This window comes from Palaemon carinicauda, chromosome 1, assembly GCF_036898095.1.
Source record: "Palaemon carinicauda isolate YSFRI2023 chromosome 1, ASM3689809v2, whole genome shotgun sequence".
NCBI lineage: Eukaryota > Metazoa > Arthropoda > Malacostraca > Decapoda > Palaemonidae > Palaemon > Palaemon carinicauda.
The window spans coordinates 119,971,926-119,990,193 of record NC_090725.1 but is presented as its reverse complement, the minus strand read 5'-3'; the positions used below and the strand labels follow the sequence as shown (position 1 = coordinate 119,990,193).

General features: G+C 40.3%; 1 protein-coding gene across 2 annotated transcripts in view; it reads left to right on the top strand.

Moving 5' to 3' along the window:
* The window catches only part of LOC137651290 (THUMP domain-containing protein 1), a 169,790-nt gene that overhangs the window by 84,465 nt on the left and 67,057 nt on the right, over positions 1–18,268 (top strand). For both annotated transcript variants that reach the window (XM_068384560.1, XM_068384569.1), the window contains exon 3: positions 4,139–4,287. In XM_068384560.1, the coding sequence (XP_068240661.1) occupies positions 4,139–4,287 (149 nt within the window). The remainder of the gene's footprint in view (positions 1–4,138; positions 4,288–18,268) is intronic.

The following is an 18,268-nucleotide window of genomic DNA, read 5'->3' as shown; positions in this document are numbered from 1 at the left end:
TTTTACTGTACTGTATTTTGTTCCATCATTATGTGTAAACCTTACGCTCTTTATGTGGGAGTATTTCGGCAATAGCTGAAACTAGTCGTTGAACCTTTGCAAGTTGTAACTACCCTCCGCTAGTTAGCTGAGGGGTCTAGCTGGGGTAGACCAATGATTCCGCTCACACCAGTACTGTACTAGTAAACAACCGTCACTTTTTATTTCAAATCATAAGAGTTAAGATGCTGTCTTGCTTTCCCATTAAAACTCAGCTTATGGTTAAAGGTAACTGGTCTAAAGGTAAAAAAATTCCTTTTTTTTCAGATGGTGACTCAAACTTCCCTTAGGTGTGGACTCTGTTGCTTCCCTTAGCGAAGCAATGGTGGCCACCACCGGGGGAACACTCTTCCTACTCCTACCTTCCTTGGGGCTTTCTGGTCTCACTGCTAAGAAATGGTTTCTGAGTGTGTTGTAGTTTACGGCAGCACTCTCTTCCTCTGCTTACCTTCATTTTTGCAGCTCCGGTGTGGGAACAAGACCAGTGGCAGATTGGTTTCCTTTGGAGTTTCCAGTCGGGAGAGGATCCATTCGGAGTGAACCCAGAAACCAGCAGTTCTCGATGCCAACCTTCAATTTGAACACAGCTTGTTGATGGGAGGTACAGTAAAGAGCGCTGCCCGGAGGTCCTGCCTCCGGATGTTGGACAACTTCTTCTGAGGGGGAATATAACCTCCATCAGGTGATGGGAAACCTTTTCTTCTGAGGGAGAGTTACACTCAACCAACCGCTGTCCAGCATTACCTACAGTGGCAACAGGGGCTGGTCACCTTCCCCGCCAGCGAGAGAGACTGCCTTCACCTGAGTGATTTCTCCCCCCAGTGAATTCCTCTGGCAGTAATTGGTTTTGTCCATGCCTTGCTCCTGCTCTTCGGAGCATGGCGACAAAGGAGTTAGATGACTGCTTGCTCCTCACCTTCATACCTTTAGGGCACAAACTGAGTCTCACGAGCAGTATCTCTTTACATTTTTTGTCGCAGATGATGATGCCTGCTGACTGCTTACAGTCACTGCTTCTCCATTCAATTAGTCTCATAGGCTATAACTTGATGGTTAGTGCCGACATCGTGGGTGTTGGACACAACAAAGCTCATGGAGTTTTGATGCGCCCTCATGGCTTCAATCTTTTACGAGAAACTGCTCGTAGGCTACACAGGTAACTCTTCAGGGTTATTACCTACATTGTGCCTTTGGGGCACAATAAAGCTCATGGAGCTTTGTGAGTCCAGGTGGGACCTGCTTTTCATGGTTTCAACCACTTATGAGGAAGCAACTGGTTGTAGGTTATACTATAACTCTTCAAGGTTATTGCCTACATTGTTCCTATTGGGCACAACAAAGCTCATGGATCTTTATGAGACCATGCCCTTCAGGACCTGCGTCTCATGGCTTCAATCTCTTACAAGGGAGAAACTACTGTTTCTCAAGTCCAGCACTACCTTTTTCATTCCCTTCCAAGGGTATGACATAGGCTACTTGCTAGAGGGGGTTATGATGAGCATGAGTACTTCGCAAAGACCTTAGTTTCACAGAGAAGTCATACGCAGTGTTGCGCACTCATCCACTGAGCTCTAGTGAGGTGGATGGGTAAGCTCTTCTGCCTGATGATCAACCCAGGTTGCTCACTTTAGTATTACTTACATTACTTGTACCTCTTCTTACAGGTATGAGTCAACTCTCTCGCCAGCATTTGCCTGCACTTGCTGATGCTGACCGGCGCTCACCAGTGTTCGCCCATACTCGCTGATGCTGGCCGTTGCTCGCTAGCATTCGTTAACGGTTGCTAGCGTTCGATGGTGCTTGCCGGCGTTTGCTGGCAAGCCTGGACAAACTTGCCTTGTGTTTTGTTCTTTGCGTACGGGGCCAACAAACACTTATATGCGAGACTTCTCTTCTTCATGGGAGAAGGGCCCACCTGATACTTAAGTACAGTATAGCACACCTCAAGGTGTGCATGCAAACTCCCTTCCCTGAGAAGGTTAACTAGCACCCCATTATAAGAGGCTGAAACGAACGCCTTCGATTGTGCATGACCGTTACCCAAGACAAAACCCTTAGGGTTATTGCCACAAATATGGTTTGCTGCCAATTGCTTTCGGCCACCGCATACCATCATTGTGCCCTGGGGCACAACGATTCTCGTTACACACCAAGTTTCGTGAAATGTAATCCTTCAGGGTTACAATCTAGGGGTTGTTTTCCTTGAGGAATGGAGAGGTCTTTGAAGTGCTCACACAACAGGTTATTGAGACATAGCCTTGCAAGATTATTTATTGCAAACCTCTAGTTCCAAGGGAATAGTGTTAGCCTCTGCTTACATTTACGAATAATAGCAAGTAAGTACAGTATTTACTTTTGGAGATGCTTGTTCTGCACACAAGGCTGGCAAGCAAACACTTGATACCAATGCAGGTTTGATCGCTGCGCTAGGTGCATGTACTTTTCGTGGGCGCACACATGCTCACAAACATGTTAACAATGCTACAACTAGTTGACGATCAATTTCTTTGGGCAATAATGTTGTAATTTCTACCGACAAAGGCAGTTCGCTTCGCCAGTTGCATTTGTTACTCTCATGGGTGGATGCACACTCATTGGAGATAACAAGAACTATGTACTTCACCATCATACAGTTAGAACTTCATTCTAATGAATCATTAGATTCGATGGTTGTATCCCTTACAGGAAGTCAGGTGATACATTATCCTCCTATTTTCCCATTACCAGACATAGGTAGTCTACCCTCAAGTAGACTATTCCTTCATTCCAGGCAGCTCCTTCTGAACATATGGATTGGACGTCTTGGTAATGAAAATACTGACTCAGAAAGTTCCTTTCAACGAATGTATTACCTGGGAAGGAATATTTGGAACTTATGCCAGTTTTGCAGATCAGAAACGAAGAAATACAAAACGTATTCGTCGTTTCTATGGGATCTTGGTCATAGGAAGAAAGAGGTCTTGATTGTGAACGTTTGTCAATGTTCTTCAATCGAGTTCTGGATACAACGAATCATTCGGGCTGCGTCTGTGAAGTTCGTTCCTCCACAGCGGTCTGTGTTACTGGTTCATAGCTGGACTTATGCATGTAGTTACCCGTCTGACAAGATTGAAAATATTTCTCAATCTTGCCTGTCGGTAGTTGGTGCATGCGATCAATCATCAGCAACTGGTCTCTTGCTGGACAGCGATTGCTAAGGAGATTTGCTGTAATACAGTCTCCCACTAAAGAGTAAAGTCATACCTCTCTTCACAAAAAACTCTGCTTACGAAATTTTCAAGCGACGAAACGAGATGTAAATATTTCTATGACTCACTTTACGAAAAATATTTCATTTTTAGAAAAGAGATTTGCCAGCCAGGCTGAGAATAAAATAGTTACCCATCACAAAGTTGAAGAAAATGGGTTCGGACAACAGAAAATGTAGCTGTAATCTATAATAGGGGTAACTATAATAGTACAGTACATATGGAACTGTATATTTAGTACAGTATCATTTTGTGAGTGTATGTTAAGTATTGAAGCAATTAAAAGCATGTTTTTCCATTGTTATATCATTGATTTGGGTGTTTTTAAGATGGTAGGAATGGATTAATTTTTTTCTCAGTTGTTTTAAATGGGAAAAATTGACTTATGTGTACATTGACATACAAGCTAGGTCCTTTAATGCATTATGATCCAATGTTAAGGTACAGTATTACTGTACATCACTTGATAATTAGAGGAACTGACCCAGGGGATCCCCTTTGAGAGGCTGTCGGGTCTGCAGGTCTCGTTTTCTGCCTCATAGATCCTAAACCAGGAGAAGGTAACGAAGTATGCCATGCAGGCTACTTTGTGGCTGGAGCTCTGTTTGGGGTCAGTGGGACATATTATGAGGACCGAGGACTGATCCAAGGAGAACTCAAGGAAGGCGATGGAGACCTTTGTACAAATTACTTCCAGATTTTTCATATTTATAGAATAATAGTTGAATATCTTTAATATTAGCAGGAATAGTCCATGAATCTCTATTAAGTATGGAAATAATAAATTTATCAAAAGAAATTGTTATTTCATACTATTAAATTAAATTTATTGTAGCTGATATGTATTCCAGAAAATATAGCTGAATTGCAGTCAGAAAATGCAGAAATGGCTTGTAAAGAAGGTGAAGGGAGTGAAGAGATTGATTCAAAATTGGAAAAAGATAAATCACCCTCTTGCAGTGATGATGAAGAGCCTCTAGATATTGAAGCAGCTATCAAGGTAAAAAATTTTGATTGTGTATTTGTTCCTTATGTGTGCAAACCATTATTCTTTAATAGAACTATGATTTTTGCAAAGCTCGAAATGCCCATTAAAACTTTTAACAAGCTGGTAGTAGTTGCTGAGAATAGTAGGGTAGGCCCCGCTCGCCCAACAATCAACGGAGCACTCACTTTGATATTGGTTGTAGGACAGTATAGGCATAGTTCACTGCTACCTCATAAACTGACTTTTAATCTTTTGCTTTTTCTTTTAGAATGAATAAATGTGTTGGCAGATCATCATATTTTGGTTATGTTAGTGTTGTCAGGTGTATGATGAAAGAGAAGAATGTGTAAACAATAGGCCAGATCATTCGGTATACTGTATGTGTAGGCAAACGAAAAATGAGCTGTAACCAGAGAGGGATCCAAAGTGGTACTATCTGGCCAGACAAAGGACCCAATGCCTCTCTGATGGCAAGATTTCAGTGGGTGGCTGGTGCCTTGGCTAACCTACTACCTATGTTCGGTCTTGCACTGAGGAAAGTGTGTGCAGAAAAATATTCTGACTTAGTTAATGTGACTCCAATTGATTTTTCCCTGTGTTTGCCTAACTTCAGTTATAAGTCAACTTCTACCCACCTCAATTATGGAACCATCTGCAAAAAAAAAAGAGAAGTGATAGGCTGGTTTTTAAAGTCAGCGAACAATCGGGTTACCGCTATATCGTTCGATATGACAGAGATGGTGTGAGATTGGCGAGATTAAGGATAATTTGATTCATGATTGATTTTTTTATATAACTAAAACTTTGTGAAGAAACAAAGGAAAGAGAGAGAGAGAGAGAGAGAGAGAGAGAGAGAGAGAGAGAGAGAGAGAGAGAGAGAGAGAGAGAGAGAGAGAGAGAGAGAGAGAGAGAGAGAGAATATTTGTATGCAGATATTTTTGAGAGCGGCAGCTAGACATCAGCTGATCTGATCACAGCCAAAAGTAAAACAAAAAGAAATCAGCATTGCTAAAACACACCCAAAATTTAAAACAATTGTACATAAAGGTTTTCTTAAAGCACAATTAACTTTAAATAGTAGCAATTTTTTAGAATAAAATGATGTTTCCTAAAAGATAGTGGTTTGCTGTCAAAATCGGATGCCATACTTTAAGTTACGATTGAAATGGATTTATCATCATCATCATCATCTCCTACGCCTATTGACTCTAAGGGCCTCGGTTAGATTTCCCCAGTTGTCTCTATCTTGAGCTTTTAATTCAAGACTTTTCCATTCATCTTCTCCTACTTCGCACATCATAGTCCTCAGCCATGTAAGGCTGGGTCTTCTAACTCTTCTAGTGCCTTGTGGAGCCCAGCTGAACGTTTGGTGAACTCTCTTGCGGATTGCAAAGAGCATGCCCAAACCATTTCCATTCTACCCCTCATCATGATCTCATCCACATACAGCACTTGAGTAATCTCTCTTATAGTTTCATTTCTATTCCTGTCCTACAATTTAACTCCTAATATCTTTCTGAGGGATTTATTCTCAAGTCTACTAAATCTATTGGAGATTGTTTCATTGTCATACCATGACTCATGTCCATAGAGTAATACCGATCTCACTAAACTGATATATAGTCTGATTTTTATATATAATTTCAGATGATTTGGTTTCAAATTTTACTTAACCCAGCAATTGTCTGATTTGCTTTTTTCAATCTTTCACTAAACTAATTATAAAGACCCTGTATAGGAGATCATAGTTCCTAAGTACTTAAATGATTTTACCTCATTAATCCTGTCTCCTTCCAATGATATTTCATCTTCCATTGCCATACTCCGTTCTCATCATCTCTGTCTTTCTTCTATTTATTTTCAGCCCAACCTCGTGTGATATTTCATGCATTCTGGTAAGCAAGCATTGCAAATCCTGTGGTGTTCTGCTAACAAGGATTTATACACAGTATAAATTTTTAAATATAAAACTTACCCGCTGGTTATATAAGAATGGCTAAAGTCCCTGGACGCCCCGGCAGAAAATTCAAAATCTCGCGCGTCTTATAGCAGATATGCCAGGTGTACACTAGCGCCCTCACGGTACTACAGGTAGAACTATACCAAACCACTTCAGATTTTCTCTGCCGCTATAGCTGGCTGTACTATTGGAAATTCTCTCTCGTTTTCTTACTCTGTTTGGACGTTATTTGGTGATGTACTAACGATTTTTGAGTATTTGGTGATGTACTAACGTTTTTTGAGTTTGGGCTTTCGCTTATTTGTTTTATTTGATCTGTGATCACGTATTTATAACTTAAAAGGTAGAATTAGTAGGTTTTTCAACCTATTTTAAACCTCACGAAAGCATAAGGGAGGGATGTAAACATTTCGTCCATTGATGACGTCACAGCCTTATCCGTAGCCTAAATTCTGTCTTGCTTTTTTACAAGAATGATAAGTGAATACTTTCTTTTGAAGTATTAAGTTATAGATTAAATTAAAGGATTATTATTTTGAGAAAATTTTATCCTTTTAATAGTTTTTTCTTTAGATAATCTTTTATCTGTTTGCAAAGATTAACTAGCGTTCTGTTCATTTTTGTTACGCAGTTGTCAGTATCGTTACAGTATTACAATATTTTGTAGCGATTTTTATAAATAGTACATTCTTCTTACTTCTCAAGTTTTTAAGTTGTACTATATAAAAGGAACATTTTATTTTGCAATTAACTGGTCCTTTCAGTATTTTTCCTTAGTCAGAGATTAAAGGAAGTTACAGTTCAGTTAATGTTTATACGATGCAGTATTCTTTACAATCGATGTAGCGCCCGATTCTATGTATCATTGTGTCCTTAGTGGTTTTTGGAATACTAAAATTGTTAGTATATTAATTGTAAATGTTCCAATGAATACAAGTGATGATTCGTCTTTTATTGGAATCCCTTAATTTGAGGGTTTATTTTAATTTATAAATATTATATCTATTAAGGTAATATTTGATATTTAATATTTGGTTGCATTTCTATGGGATTCAGTGACTTTTCATTCCCATTCAAACCATTGACAGAATTGTAAGTCTCTCTCTAAGAGTTCATTTTGTTTGAGAGAACGTATACAGTGAACCCTCGCTACTTCGCGGTTCGACCATCGCGGATTCACCACTTCGCGGATTTTTTCCATAACCCTTATATATACAGTAATATATATATATATATATATGTATGCATGTATTTATGTATATATGTAGGTATGTATATGTGTATACATATAAATATATATATATATATATATACACACACACACACACACACATATATATATATATATATATATATATATACATATATATATATATATATATATATATATATATATATATATATATATATATATATATATATATATCTATATATGTAAAGTAGGAAGATGTGATGTAGTTCTAAGGGAAAAGTATGGGAAATATGTCTGGGTAATAAGCAAAGCTCTACCTCCAGTTTGTTTCTACATTATGATCAGAGATAAATGTAAACAAAACATTGGTTGCCATTTTTTATCGTGCTTTTTAGCATGTTTAGGAAATGCATGATATAAAATCACCTTTAATATTTGTGCCTGTTTTAGTTTAGGGTACTGTAGTACATGTATTAAGTGTTCTGTACATTAAAGGGTAGTTTGTTAACAGTACTACGTACAAGGGAAGGTTTTAAAAGTCTGAATATACATGTTGAATAAATAGGTAAATATGGTGTCACTACTTCGCGGATTTTCACCTATCGCGGCCGCGACTGGAACCTATCTACCGCGATAAACGAGGGTTCACTGTACTTTGGTTTTCAAATAATTGTGAAACTATCTTTTTACCAAAGAGTAAAGTGCAAATTTTTTAGTGCTAAATTATGCAGTGAATCTTATTCAGTGGAGAGTGCTTCTATTCGGACCTGTCGTTATCCTAGCCTTAGACCTCTGTCAAGCTCCCGGACCCAGGGGAGAAGTTAAGTCGAACGGTGAAAGGAATCGAGAGGGTAGCCAGGCGTTACAGTCTTTTAAGACCCGAACAGAAGTCCTCTCGAGCGTTATCTGTCGATCCCCAGAGCGCTCACCCTCACTATAGATAAAGAGAGGTATTAGTGTTTTCAAACATTATTCACGCGCTTCAGGCGCTAAGCTGAAAACAAAATTAGATTCGTTCTGCATATTTACGTTTCATGCGGGGCGGACCTAGTGCCGCCGCCTCCACCTGATGGGTGTCGTCTCCCGACAGTGGCAAGCGCTAGGGATCGACGAAGATAATGCTGAATACATTTTGCCTAAGGTTGATTCTGATCTTTGCTGTTAGGCTTGAAATAGCAATTATCGTCGTTTATGCAGTCTTATCAGCCTGCCGTTGACAGTGCGGTTGGGTGTCACGATTCCGGTCTTGACACGATTGCACAGGCAACGTGTCTTTAATGGTGATGACTCGTTGTCGCACAGGCGGCCTACCAGCCGCAATGTTCAACGGTGGGAGGAAGTGGATGGATCACTTCGATTACATGCTCAACGCAAACCGACCGCTCATAGCACCTAGTATCAGTCTATTCAAGCGCGCCGACGTTCGCCAGGCAGCAGAGCATGCTACCAAGTGACATGACAGGCAGCAGAGCCGGCGAAGCGTCAGCGGAACGGTGCGGCAACGGAAGCGGAACGTCAACGGAACGGACCGTCAGTGTGGACGCTTCAGCGCCAGTGTAGGCGTTTCAGCGTTAGTGTGGACACTTCAGCGTCAGTGTGGATGCTTCAGTGTCAGTGTGGACGCTTCAGCGTCAGTGTGGACGCTTCAGTGCCAGTGTGAAAGCTTCAGCGTCAGTGTGGACGCTTCGCTACCTATGACAATAAACTTTGATGTCTGCCTAACCATGATCGTCTAGCGTTGGGTTATTCTTGCTCCAGGCGCTATATTAAGAAATAAATCTTAACTAGAAAGGTATTATATTCTCGGACCAAGGCCTGCTGGGCTAACTCTTGGTTGAGAGAACTAGAATTAAAACCTCTAAGCATTGAGGTCTGAATTCAGAATCCTAAGGAGTGGATTCCTAAGAATCTAGACTTCTCTTCCTCGGATAGAGTATTGTAGGAGGAAGGGAATAACTTTCAGAAACTCATGAGAATTTTTCTGAAGAGTTCCCCTTTTATTTTATACCTGCTGCTCCTCGTTCCGACTTCAGAGTTTTCGCTAGTTGAGTTGATGGTGTCTCTATTTTTTCTATTTTTATTACTAGCCAGGCTACAACCCTAGTTGAGAAAGCAAGATGCTTTAACTCAAGGGGCTCCTATAGGGAAAGATGGTTCAGTAAGTTGATAAGGAAATAAATAAATAGATAAATTAACATTTAATCTTTTTCAGAGAAATAGCGAACCTTACTGTAGAGGTTGATGCAGCGCCTGCAGCTGCAACAGTAGAAAATGCATTAAAGCCTTTATGAGAATAGAGTGTAAGAGTATATCTTCCACCACGGGCAGATCTTTTATGATTTAATGTATTATGTTTTAAAACGCTCTTGTTTAGTGACTCGTAAACATAGCACAGTGCACTGGAGGAGGTGTTTGTTCGTGTTCGTCTTACTCCTAGCCTTACACCTCTTCCTTACGTTCCAACCCCGGGGAGAAGTAAGGTCGGTAGACTGAGGTACACTGCATACCTTGTGTGTTAAACGTATGTTCCGCCGAGCGATCCTATTGATGCAGTCCAAGACGTTCCCTCTCCGCTTTGGAATGATGAAGTAAAGCTCTTTTCTTCACCTACGATTGTCGAACTATGACGTCACAACCATGTAACATAGTATCTGGAAAAGACCGAAGTTGGAATGTCTTGAAGCGATCAGTTCGTCATCGCTATAGTATCATGGATCTTGTAATTTTTTTCTGCGTAATAGCACGCAGTTCCCTGACGAGGATGACGTTTTACGTTCTCTCAGTCTACTAGGCTAGGAAGTTACGCGTCATGTATGCACGCGAACAGAACTTACTCTCGCAGCAGGTGTGTTGCGATGCTTAAACAGGAAGCAATTGAGTGTGTGTTTTCTTCCACGAGAGAAGCGGAAGTCAGATAATTCTCATATAATCCTGGCTCTTCCTCTGGAATCTGAAGCACATTCAGGGAAGAAAAAAGTTTGTCCTCGTCGAAGGACGCAAAAGCTAGACTTGGTAGTCACCAATCAATACGTCCAAGACCTTTCAGTAGTCATATGTTTTCTAGTAACTTATCCCGCAGTAACTGAAGTTCGCCGGAAGTTTTTTCTGTTGAAAAAAGGCGACGTGTCAGCACCAAAATCGGGTAAGACACATAATTCTTCGAGAGAATAGGTGCTCAGTTTGCTTCTGTTCACACTTCTTCTCCTTCCCCAGTTTGGGGAAATGTCTAGTACTTTCTTCTGGGGTCTAGCGACTACTGTTGACGGTATCTCACAGCATTGGATACGTTCAGGTCGCGCACAAGGCGCGCTGGAAATGTCATAAGGACTCTCCCAGGTCGCTCACGGGACTGCGGTTGATGATTTCTCATAGCCTTCGCTTACGCTCGAGTTGGCGCACATGCTTGAGTTGGCGCACACGCTTGAGTTGGCGCACACGCTGCTCCGCGAGTGTAGGTTTGGTCAGAGCTAAAAGAGGTCAATTTCATCTCTTTTTAGGGGATGGTTTTCCGTTAGTTTCAGACAGCGTAGTTCTCCGATGCTCAGCAACGCTTCCTCGCAGATATATGCTCGTGTTACGGGAAGCGTTAGAGCAGACGCTTGTAGCAGCGCAGACGCACACGCAGTCACAGACGCAGACGCCAGTCTGGTCGTATGTTGGACGCTGACAGTCAAAGTTAATCCTTTCAACAAGTTGTCCCATCTTCGCGGTCTGCGGGACATGCGACTACCACTCATGCGGACGCATGCTACACACGGGCAACTCTCGGCAAACAGGTCAATCTTAAATCCCTAAGCAACATAGGTGCATGTGCCAGCCTGGACATATACTGTATAAGGTCAGTCAGGTTTTCCCGCGTCATGATAGACTAACAGTTGCTCCTTTGTGCCACTGACCGGACATGATGCTGTTGCCTCCTTGTAGCACGCTGTAGATTTACAACAGGCGAGACACACAGAGCGCTGTATCCACTCGACAAGGTGAACGCATACAGCACGCTGGCACCTTACGGTAATGCAAGCACATGCAACATTATAGTCGCATGCTAGACGCATACAGTCAAGTCTCTTGCTCACAGCAGTATGGACAGACTGTTGTCTCTCCTTCGCATCTCTCTGGCCTCACAGCTAACGCTTCCTCGCGTCAAGCTTTGGCTTTAAGTATGTTGAACATTTGTTGGTTACACACGATCAGGTCTTAACCTCACAGCATGAGGTTCACGTTGTTGATGCTTCTTTTCAGCAAGCCTAGCTTCAATATCGGTTTCTTGCGACCGATCTGGATGCGTTTTGGGAGGTCTAGATCTTGACTCTCTCTCTCACGACATGTTGAGCATATACAGCAGGCTGGAACCATACTGGAATCATGCTGGGACCATGCTGGGTGCATGCTGGAAGCATGTCATCAGTCCGTTTCCCTGTGTCAGGATCACTAACGCTTTATTTTAAACCATCAAGCTTTAGGTCTAGCTGCCTCCAGTATTTCGGAAAACCCCTAAGATCTAGAAGGTTGTTCGAAGGAGACAGCTGAGGTTATCACTTGTACAAAGGACCTTTGCCTCAAGGTTATGCAACCCAAATAGGATGTTTTATGGAGTGGTGTAGAGCTAAAGCCGGCTCTCCATTTGGTAACTCTAGGACAAGTGGCCTATTTCTTCTTAGACCTTAGAAGAAAACACATTTTTTCCTCCTCGACCATCAAAGGGTACAGGAGTATGCAGGCAGCTGTCTTCAGACGCAGAAGATTGGATCTATCAAATAAAGACCTTATAGATCTTCTCAGATAATTTGAGATGACTTGGAAGCGTCTGCAAGATTCGCCAGCCTGAAATTTAGGGGTCGTTTCTGGAATTTCGCGGTAGTGACAGATTCGAGCCTTTACACTTGGTTTCTTTTTTAAGGCCTAACTTTGGAGACCTTCTGAGTAAGTCTACCATAGTTGAGAGTCAGTGAGGTTCACTTTTTTAGCAAGAACATGGACTTCACAATGGTTAAGCCACAGGCGCCTTGCAACCTAGATTCTTGGTCATTAACAAACGTCCTTCTCATCCATGGCTTAAATCTTTTTTGCCCGGTTAAAACGATGAAGTTTTATCAGGACAGGACCAAAGAAGTTAGGAGTCTATTCATGACTCTTTGGTGCACTGTCAAGAAGCCTGTGCTATCTATGTCTAAAACGCTCTATCATCTCGTATAGACTTTAATTACAAAGGTTCTTTCACACTGTTGTGTGATAGATCATAAGATGTCGTAAGAGTAAAGACTCATGAAGTTAGAGCTGTGGGAGCTTCTGTAGCTTTTAAACTAAACTGTTCTCTGCAAAGCATCGGGTATACAGCCTTGTGAAGGGGTAATCCTGTATTCGCCTTGCATTACTTATACCGTATCCAGTCTCTTTATGAGGACGTCTACGTTTTGGGATCACTCGTAACAACGAGTGCAGTAGTAGGTGAAACATCCACCACTACATTTCCTTAAATTCTTATTACCCCTGTAACTTCTCTTGGAACTGTTATATATGTTTTTTATGATTGTACGTGAAGATTGGTCGGCAATCTTCCGCAATCTTTGATCTAGTCAGGTGGTCATTTTGTTCCTAGAGAGCACCCGGAACAAGGGTATTAGTTGAGGTCCTGTCATATTGTAGGTTATTGAACCGTTTGACAGCTCCTAGAGATCATCAGCCCCCTGGGTGGACTGCTGGATCTCCTAAGGATAGCAGACAAAATGAGGCAGAGCATTGCTGTCAGCTTCCTTATCAGGTGAGAACCTCTCAAGTTGTTTATGTAACTCTTAAGTGAATTTCCACTTATGTAGATGTCTCTGACCCGCCACCAATGGTGTCAATCAGCCATTCTTATATAACCAGCGGGTAAGTTTTATATTTAAAAATTATATTTTCATAATAAAATAAATTTTTGAATATACTTACCCGCTGGTTATTTAAGTTAAAAACCCACCCTCCTCCCCTCTAGAGACCATGGGGCATGGAAAATCTGAAGTGGTTTGGTATAGTTCTACCTGTAGTACCGCAAGGGCGCTAGTGTACACCTGGCATATCTGCGGTAATCCGCGCGGGATTTTGAATTTTCTGCCGGGGCGTCCAGGGACTTTAGCCATTCTTATATAACCAGCAGGTAAGTATATAAAAAAATTTATTCTATTATGAAAATATCATTTTTATTGTGTCGTATTTGATTGAGACTTTTTCTTCCTCTTTATGCAAGTATTGTATAACACACACACACACACACACAGAGTGTGTGTGTGTGTTTGTTCGTTTCTTGTACCACTTGCAGCGAGGAATTGCTCACCACAACTAACAATAGTCATGTTAATTTCATTCTTAAACTCAGGTTGCTAAATGTAAATTAAAAGTTTATTTGGAGAGAGAGAGAGAGAGAGAGAGAGAGAGAGAGAGAGAGAGAGAGAGAGAGAGAGAGAGAGAGAGAGAGAGAGAGAGAGAGAGAGAGAGAGATGTTTTTATATACCGTTTACTATGCAAAACAAATATTTGTAAAGGAAATCTATACTGTTTAAAATATGTGACAGAAACTATTACTGTCTTGTTACCGAAAGTTAGGCTATTCACTGCCGATAAAACGGATTTTGAGCAAAGCGAAAAATCTATTTTTGGGTGAGAGTGCCATGTCATCCTGATGGAAGGTTCCTTTAGGTAGCCTTTCTAAGGGATATTTGTTACAGTGATACTCCCAGAGAAATAAACCGAAGGTCTCCAGGATTCTAACTCCTGGTGCGAGTATCCGACCTAGGATATCGCTAGGGATCAGGGACGTATTTTTTAGATACGACACATAGCAATCTTCACCCCGAATAGATTTAACTCTGATGTAAGGGGGAAGAGTGGCGAAAGAAAAGAGGTCCCGTTCTAGGTACCCCGGTGGACCTCCTATCCATACTACTACCGGCCGCCATTCCTTTTACTTGTCTTTAAGCAGGCATAGCCGCAGATAGAGTAGTTTCGGGTGGGGTCAGCAAAAAGGGTGGGTCCATCAGGACGACATGGCACTCTCACCCCAAAAATAGATTTTTTGCTTCGCTCAAAATCCATTTTTTGGGCTCGGCCACGTTGCCCTGATGAAAGCATACCAGAGAAATTACTTGAAGGTACTATATCTGTGGGTTTGTGTGTGTGTGTCTTTTACCTTGAATGGATTCCTTACCTGGTCTCCTAGCTCTATGTATGAAATTCCAGTTAACTGTCATTTCCACTAAGCCTGGAACAGGCTTAGTGCTTCCTGCCTCCTACAGGGAAAGTGTCGACTTTGAGAGTAAGGATTCAAGTTTTGTATTTCTGTAGGAACAAAAGGGAAACTTTAGAGGTTACCTTTGGTTACCTTAGAAATCTGTACTTGGCTCAAGTAATTTTTATCTATAAGGATAAAAATAAAACTAGCATGCTTTATTTAAAAGCAACTGAGGAGTAAAAATTAAGACGCATATAAATTTTTGTATTTATTTTGCAATTAAGTTATTAAATGTGGATGCTAAAATAAGAATCTGATCCAGCAATCAATCACATCGGGGTTCATATATTGATGTGTAAAAGAAGAATACATGTAATTTTCATTATTGGAATAATGCTACTCGTTGTAGATGTGTGAGACCAAAAGATGTGTGAGACCAAAATCTGTCTGACTTGCTCAGGTTTCAGATATGCGTGAACACTGTGGTGCAAACGTCCACACGGCACTGGTGTTATTGGTTAGATTATGCACCTGTATAGAACAGTCTAATAATCATCGTAATGTTTTGCACTAGAAGGTACGAGTACCTATTCACCCGATACACTGTTAGGTCCCAAAAACAGTCCACTGTTCATCGTAGCACTAGACGACGGATTTTATGATACTACCCGCCGCCACCACAAAGTACAGTATATACATATATATATATATATATATATATATATATATATATATATATATATATATATATATATATATATATATATATATGCAGTGGTACCTCTACATATGAATTTAATCCGTTCCAGAACCAACTTCGGATGTAGAAAATGTTCGGATGTCGAAACGCATTTTCCCATAAGAATACATTGAAATAGGATTAATCCGTGGTTGAGCCCAAAAACCTATGATAACTTCTTAATAAACTACTACACATAATTTCCCATGAGAATAATGCACACTAAATTAGATAATAGACATGTAAAAAAGAAGAATTAGCAAAAAATGATAAATGAGAAACGGGTTTTTAGCGTCACTTTACCTTAGAAACTCCAGCGCAGGTGTTGTTGGTCTTGCTACGCAGAGAGGAGACGGACGGGCGGCGAGGAGGTAGAGAGGTTAACTACGATAAACGTACACTACCGTAACTTATTCTAACTTACACTAAGTGAACTTTAACATAACTTAGCTTATTTTTTTTTTATTTTTATATTTTATATTTTTTTTTACATTTTCTTTTTTTCTTTATGATGATTAATTTTAATCACTTTCACTCTCTACACTTAAAATTGATTGAATTTCTTTTGCTTCACTCTTTTCTGTTTTCTTTGTTTCACTTTCTTCCGCTTCACTCTTTGCCGTTTTCTTTGAATTACTTACATCCTCTTCATCACGAGTTCGCTTCGTAGTTTTTTAAAGAAATTATCGATAGATAGTTGCTTGGTACGGCTTTTCAGAATGTTTCGAAAGTGAGTTAGGCAAACATCATCGAACTGCGCAACTACACGACAAACCTGCAATTTTTTGGGGTGGTATTTGTCGATGAAGTCGACCACGTCTTGATATTTTCCCAACACCTCTTTTATATGCGCCGAACCTAACACATGTTCTACCTCCTCGATCCCTTCCTCGTCATCACTCATGTGCTCAGACATAGCATGGAGTTCCTTGAGCTCCTCTGTGGTAAGTTCGTCGTGATGTTCGGCGACGAGTTCCGTAACGTCATCTGCGTCGACCTCCAGACCCATGGACTTGCCAAGGGAGACGATTTCCTCTACGTCTTCCGCTGCACCCACCCGGGATCAGGTTCGGGGTCAAAACCTTCAAAATCTCGGGGAGAAACTGCATCAGGCCACAGCTTCTTCCAGGCAGAATTGAGGGTCCGTCGAGTTAATCCCACCCAAGCCTGATCTATGATCTTCAAGCAGTGCACGATGTTGAAGTGGCTCCTCCAAAATTCATGCAAAGTTAAGTTTGTGCTTTGCGTGACATTAAAGCACTGCTTAAATAAGTGCTTGGTGTACAGCTTCTTAAAATTAGAGATGACTTGCTGGTCCATGGGCTGGAGGATAGAGGTGGTATTCGGTGGAAGATACAGCACCTTTATGAACTTAAATTCATCGAGGATATCATCTTCAAGTCCGGGGGGGGGGGGTGAGCGGGTGCATTGTCAAGGCATAGCAGGCACTTTAAAGGCAATTTCTGCTCATGAAGATACTTCTTCACAGAAGGGCCAAAAACTTGGTTAACCCATTGCACAAAGAACTGCCTAGTGACCCAGGCCTTCGAGTTGGATCGCCAGAAAACATGAAGCTGGTCCTTATCGACGTTGTGCGCCTTAACCCTGGATAGGTACGGTCCTCGGACACCCCTTTAAGGGTATACTCGGACGCGAACGACCCCGACGCCAAAAAAAATTCTTGAAAAATCAGTTTTTGCAGTAACCTCCTTTTTTCTTTTGCCAAAAAAAACTTCAATGAATGCTTAAAACAACTGTAAAGATAAATACTACTCATCTGCAGAAAAACTATTTATTATAAATATTTTAAAAAATTAAGTAGAAAAAAAAAAAGACCTGACATAAAAATTCATAAAAAAAAAGTTTATACATATATACACAAATCCTTTTAGGAATTGATTCTTGAATGTTTAGGACACATCTTGATGTATTTTGGATGAAGTCAGACCCATGGAGGTGAAGATCTGAAATGAGAAAAAAAGGGTAACTTTTTTTGGCCAAAAAAAATTGTCCAAATTTCATGAATTTTTTTGGGTACCCAAATGAAATAGGAAGTGGCTAATTTTTTTAGGGAATAAACATATGTTATCCTAAAATAGAAATATGTAAAAAAATCTTCATTATTTTGTAAATTACATTTATATCAGGGGCCATATCTAAAGGTAATTTTTTGAGTACTTGGAAATTTCGTAAAAAAATACATATATTTAATATATAATATGATATTTATGCAGGTAAAAATATACCAAAATATCACAAATTCTATAGGGAACAAGAATATATATAGATAGGGCAGCTTACGCTTCGGATATGTCCACAAAATGGCCGCCAACCACACTGACTCAGACTCCCTAATCTGCCACTTGAAATGTAGGAAGGGTATGTCAATAACAAGGTGTTATTTACTAATCTAATTATTATTGGATATGCATAAAAATTGTATGGTGGGTTGCTGGATAATTGTCGATTATTTTACGACTATAAAATTAAAATTCTGACCCAAAAAAATTTTTTTGAAGGGAAATAAAATCGAAAAAAAAAAATGTAAAACAATATTTTAGCTAAAAAAATTTGATGATATTCAATCAAAAAAAAAGTAAACAAAATTTTCCGACAAATAAACATCTAGAGGAATCATTACTCTGTGATAGTTCCTTAGTACGTAGTAATTTTGAAAGAATTGGGAAAAAACGAAAAAATGGCAATCACCGGAAAATCGAACACATACCTATATATACGCCATATCTGGCTGAAAAAAAGATAGGCATGGGTAGCCAGATCATCTAGAAACACTTTCCAACACTATAAAAATATAAGTTTTGCGACACTACTTGCCAATTCCTTACGGTAACATGACTAAGCAAAAAAATGCAAAACAAATAAAAAGGGGCACTC